The 5,479-nt window shown below is 44.0% G+C and overlaps 1 protein-coding gene across 1 annotated transcript in view; it reads left to right on the forward strand.

The window, feature by feature from the left end:
• Window positions 1–6: 6 nt before the first annotated feature.
• The window catches only part of DMXL2 (Dmx like 2), a gene marked incomplete in the record, with an annotated part of 190,092 nt that continues 184,619 nt past the window's right edge, over window positions 7–5,479 (forward strand). Inside the window, 1 exon segment of the mRNA XM_027768392.1 lies at window positions 7–205. Coding sequence (XP_027624193.1) covers window positions 119–205 — 87 coding nt within the window.

Below are 5,479 nucleotides of genomic sequence, written 5' to 3' on the forward strand. Positions count from 1 at the left end.
AGCCGCGGGGTGGGGCCCCAGGGAGGCGGCGGGGGACGCGGCTCCCGCGGCCGAAGAGGGCCGGGCGCGGGGCTTGTGGCCCCTCTCGAGCGTTCCTCTAGCCAGCCGGGCTCCGGAGATGCATCTGCATCAGGTCCTCACCGGGGCTGTCAACCCTGGAGACAACTGCTACTCCGTGGGCAGCGTCGGGGACGTTCCCTTCACGGTGAGCGGCGGCCGGGACCCCGAGGGGGAGAGACCGGGCCCCTGCCCCCGGCCCACCCTCCCCAGGAGGCTGCGAGGCGTTGGCTGGCCCCGCCCGCGGCGTTTTGCGGGCTCGGGGTTCGGCTTCCCCTGGGGGGCCGTAGCGCTGTGTCCTGCAGCTGGTGAGGGAAGTGACCCGGCAGCGGTAAGGATTAGGAATCCACCGTGCAGCCAGACCTTGGCAAACGCCCCGGGGTGACTGGGCTAGAAGGTTCCGACTCGGGCGGCCCTCTGGTCTGCGGTGGAGGAAAGGTGGTTGCAGCGGCTGAAACCCCAGAGCGTCCGTTTCGCACCTGCTCTCGGCACGGAAGGGAAGAAGGCTGGGTCTTGGCTCGGAGCGTGGAGGCGATGCTGCGTCTTGGTTCCCTTTGCCCGTCGTGGACGGACAGCGGGCAGATGCTGGAGCTTGTGGTTTTAAACCTGACCCTCTGTATCCTTGATAGGCAGAATCGTCAGAACCAGAAAAATAGAGAAATCCACCTTCTGACCCTGAAAGCTTTAAGATGGAAAGGTTAGAGTGACAGTGGCCTGGAGAGCTGTCTTATGTATCAGGAGGTCGCAGTTGGGTAACCCTTCTAGGTAATATTTAATCTGTTTGCAAGGTCGGCTTTTTAAAATTTTTTAAACGAAGGCAACGTGAACATTTTATGACTTTTTCTGTTGTTTGTGCGAAAATAGTGTATGTAAACATAGCGTTTTAGAACCTCTTTAAAATCTAGATGGAGACACGTTTCTCAACCAGATTGAACCCATCAGTCCTTTTTGAGAATGGGATGTTCAAACCACCCCTATATAGACAAGTAGGGATTCACCCCAGTTCCTTTTAAAAAAATAAATGTGTGTGTATATTTCCTTCTTAGGAGGAGCTGTAGGCAGTGAGACATCGACACGTTGTTATTGATAAGGGTTCTGCTTGATAAAACTGGAAATAGCATAACCCCGTGCTTTTGTAGACAAGGAGAAACACTTTGATTTGTTGTCTGCTTTCCAACAGCACGTTTTTAAAACTGCAGAAATAAATTAAAAAAAAAAAAGGCACTGGGAAAACTGCAGAATCATTATGTAGCAGTGCATTCTGGAACAGAATTTATCTGTTTTTTGATATTTTGTGACACATGAAAAATAACCCCAGATGATTGCTTTCTGGCCATTTGAAATTTTAAGTGTAATCACCTTGGCTTTGCTCCAGTTTAGAACAAACCTTTTAAAAAAATGGGTCAGTAGCTGTCATCTGTGTTTTATGTATGTGTAACTTAAAAGGTCCATAGAGAGTTGAGCTTGGATCTAAAGTGTATAGAAAGTCTTTGCGAGCTAAAAAGAAATTTCCTTGTTTCCCAGTTGTGTAGGTGGGAGGAAGTTCCTTAGGGTTAGAAGAGCAGGCCTCTTCCATCAGGAAACAAGTCTAGATAGGCCCTTTGGTCATTGGATTTTTCCACTGTAATGGTGGGTAGTTCACTGTCTCCATCTAAAGTGGAGTGTGTTTGCACTGCAAGACTGATATGGAGAACTAGACAGGTTTCTATGCAGTCTAGAAAAGCTGGTGTAAGAACCGTTAGTGCTGAGCGCATGTGGTGAAGGTAGGCCACCCTTCACCAGGTCCTAGAAGTCATTTTCGGATATTCTTCCACCTCTCTAATTCAACCTATCATTGCATCTGGCTGAATCTTTGTGGGATGTATCTGATTTACCCCTTTTCATGTTCTTCATCACCATCTTATTGTAGAACCTTATTTGTATTACTGAATGTAAAAGCCTTCTCACTAGCGCTCATCACTTGAGTTCATCCTCCACACAGACGCTGGGAGAATTTTCTTCAAGTACCATTGCACCATCTTACTCTTGGCTTGGGAATATGTAGTTGTTCCTACTAGCTGTGTTAGGAAATTTAATTTTGTCAGATACACTCCTGCTGTCTTTGACTTTATATTTAATTATACGTTATAACCTCCTCACATTGGTCCCTCTGCTGTATACTCATCTTAGTCTAGCCTACATTTTTACTTTGTTGCAGCAAGGGAGCCCTCGCTTTTTATCTTCCCAAATAGGAATCAGTTTACCTGGTTAAGGATGCCTGCCTGTGACACTTATTATTTTAGCCCTTTGACAAATGCAAGTACAAACCCATTTTGCACGCCATCTCCCTTAGTACCTTGGTTTTGAATGTGTTGGTCCAGTTATAATTTTGTCATGAATTAGAAGTGATCTTTTGGGCTGTAAAATCTGATTTGCGTAAAAAATGAGAACAAGCCGTCGCTTCCTTAATTTGTGTGCACATGGGAGGAAAAGAAGGACAGAGGGAGGAAGAGAGACAAAGGTAATGTCGACAGTGTCTTGCAATGTTATAATCCTCCTACCCTAAGTCCCCACGCTTTCCCGTTAGCGAGGACCTGAGGTGCATGCCACTGCTCCAGGCCGAGAACAAGTTTTTTAATTACTCTAGAATCACCTAACAAATATCTGAATGCCTAGTTTTGTATATTAAAAAATAAAATTAAAAAAGAGTGAAGCGCCTTTACATAGAGCATGCCATTTGATTTTTATAGCTATCTGATGAAACAACTTAAGTTCTTGGTCAGATGAATGAAAAGGAGACCAGGCAGGACTGGAATGAAGGTCTTATGACTTCTCATCTGGCCAGCATTTCCTTGGTAGTATGTTTCCTTCTCATCAGAGTGCCTACTCTGGAGAGCGAGCGAGCGAGCAAGCACGTGTGTAATGCCTTCTAGAAGTGGTCAGTGTAGAAAGACAGACTTAGAACTAGCCAGTAGTCCGTAGCTAATGTAGAGTTTCACAATAACCTGAGAACCTTTCAAAGTAGAGTAGATCATTTATTTCAAAGTCTGTAAACAGAAACATTTTGAATAATAGAATTGTCTTAAAGCGATTTTGAAGTCCTCATAATATTCTGACAATTGAAAAATTGGCTATATGTTTTCTGTGTGTAGTAGATGCTGTTATCAGCTGGGCTGTGAATGACTTCTTGGTGATGTCATGGTGTCTTTGCTGTGTTGACATGGTACTGCAGTTTGTAGTGGGGAATCCCACTACAAACGTGTGTAGCTTTAGTGAGACTATGTAAACTATGATGATTTTCACAGTTAGCGATAATTTTTTAAAACATACAGTTGGTTTTGTAAGTATGGTTGTACCAGGGGACTTCAAAAATTCCTTAGTACGTTTTCTTTTTTGTAAACATTAAAAATATTACTTAAAATGATGGTTCATGATAGTCATTAATATAGTTAAATTTATTTTTATTTAAAAATTTTTTTGCCATTTGGCCCCAAGAGATACAACCTGTATTTCCAGATGTATGTGAACAGTTGATGTTTTTCCAGTCTGACATGAATTCAACACATTGATCAGGGTTTACAAAAATTATTAAGCTGTTCCACTCTTAGTGTGCTTACTACATATACTGGCAGAGATTAAAAATGATGTACATATTTGTAATGTGAGGCAGGTGAAAGAGATCATAGGTAGTGGGAAGGTAAGAAAATGTTTCACAGAAGAATGACATTTTTTTGTTTGTTTGTTTTTGAGAGGTTTTTGCTATAGGGCGCATGTGCTCGCCAGACAGACAGAGAGAGACAGAGAGATAGAAAGCGAGAAATCGCCCCCCAGGGGGGATGGCCACGCTACAATCCCTTCTCTTCCATTCTCCTCTCGAGATCTTGGGCACGCACGCACACGCGCCTGGCGTGAGTTTAAGCCACCGGGTCCGGGACTCGAACCACAGTCGACTATGTGGGAGTCCAGTGACATAGCCATTACGTTAACTGCTGGTCCCAAGAACGACATTTGGAAAGATAGAGGGAAATATTAGGATTTTTAATCACAGGACTTCTTCATTAAATAGCAGATACCCTTAGAACCTTGAAAAGTGCAATTTTAGGGGACCAGCAGTTAGCGTAATGGCTATGTCGCCGGACTCCCCCGTAGTCGACTGCGGTTCGCATCCTGGACCCAGTGGCTTAAACTCACACCGGGCACATGTGCGTGCGTGCCCAGGATCCCGAGAGGAGAATGGAGGAGAAGGGATTGCGGCGTGGCCATCCCCCCTGGGGGGTGATTTCTCGCTTTCTGACTCTAATGTCTCTCTCTGTCTGTCGAGTGTATGCGTCCTATAGCAAAAACCGCTCCAAAAAAAGAAAAGTGTAATTTTAAAACATTGCCCATAGCTTTTTTTTTTTTTTGGAGAGATTTTCACTATAGGGCGCGTGCGCTCGCCAGACAGACAGAGAGAGACATTAGAGTCAGAAAGCGAGAAATCACCCCCCAGGGGGGATGGCCACGCCGCAATAAAAAAAAAACGCAAACTGCGGTCGACTACGTGGGAGTCCAGCGACATAGCCTTTACACTAACTGCTGGTTCCCGCCCATAGCTTTTTAAAAAAACATATATATCTTAGGGCTGGAAGGTAGCATGGTGGTTGGGGTGCTGGATTCCCATTTGGCTGATTGTGGTTTGAATCCCAGACCTGGCAGCTTGTTCTCTACCTTTACCCCTCTCTCTTTGTGTCTTTCTCTGCTCAAAAAAAAAAAAAAAAGTGATGAATAAAATGAAATAAAATAATTCTTAAAAAAACATATCTTGGGACCTGCAGATGGCATAATGGTAACTTTGCTGGGCTCCCATGTAGTTGACCGTGGTTCGAGTCCTGGACCTGACAACTTAAAACTCATGCCAAGTGCATGTGCGTGTGTGTGTGCCCAAGATCCAAAGATGAGAATGGAGGAGGAGGGGTTGTGGTGTAGCTATCCCCTGAGAGGGGGTGATTTCTCGCTTTGTGTCTGTCTCTCCAGTGAGCATGTATGCTCTATAGCAAAAATCTCTCTCTCTAAAAAAAAAAGAAAACATCTGGTATTCTGATATTTCTTGATTTTTGTTGTTGAGTTTATCAATAAAGTACCACTGAGGGGCCAGCACGTAGCATGGTGGTTAAAGGTGCTGGATTCATATGACCAAGTGTGGTTCGAGTCCTGGACCTGGTGACTTACTTTCTTGCTTTCCCTTTTTCTCTCTCTCCGATCAAATTAAAAAACATAATAACAAATGGAATTAAATAAATAATTCTTTAAAAAAAATCACAAAAGTTGGTATGAGTGAAAAAACATTTGAAAATCAGAAGATAGTGGTATATGACCTCTTTTATGGCATTTATATATGTTTTAACTCTAGTGTAGTTTTTTTTTTTTTTTTTGGAGAGGTTTTTACCTATAGGCGCCATCGCCT

This window comes from Tupaia chinensis, unplaced genomic scaffold, assembly GCF_000334495.1.
Source record: "Tupaia chinensis unplaced genomic scaffold, TupChi_1.0 Scaffold146140_1, whole genome shotgun sequence".
Classification (NCBI taxonomy): domain Eukaryota; kingdom Metazoa; phylum Chordata; class Mammalia; order Scandentia; family Tupaiidae; genus Tupaia; species Tupaia belangeri.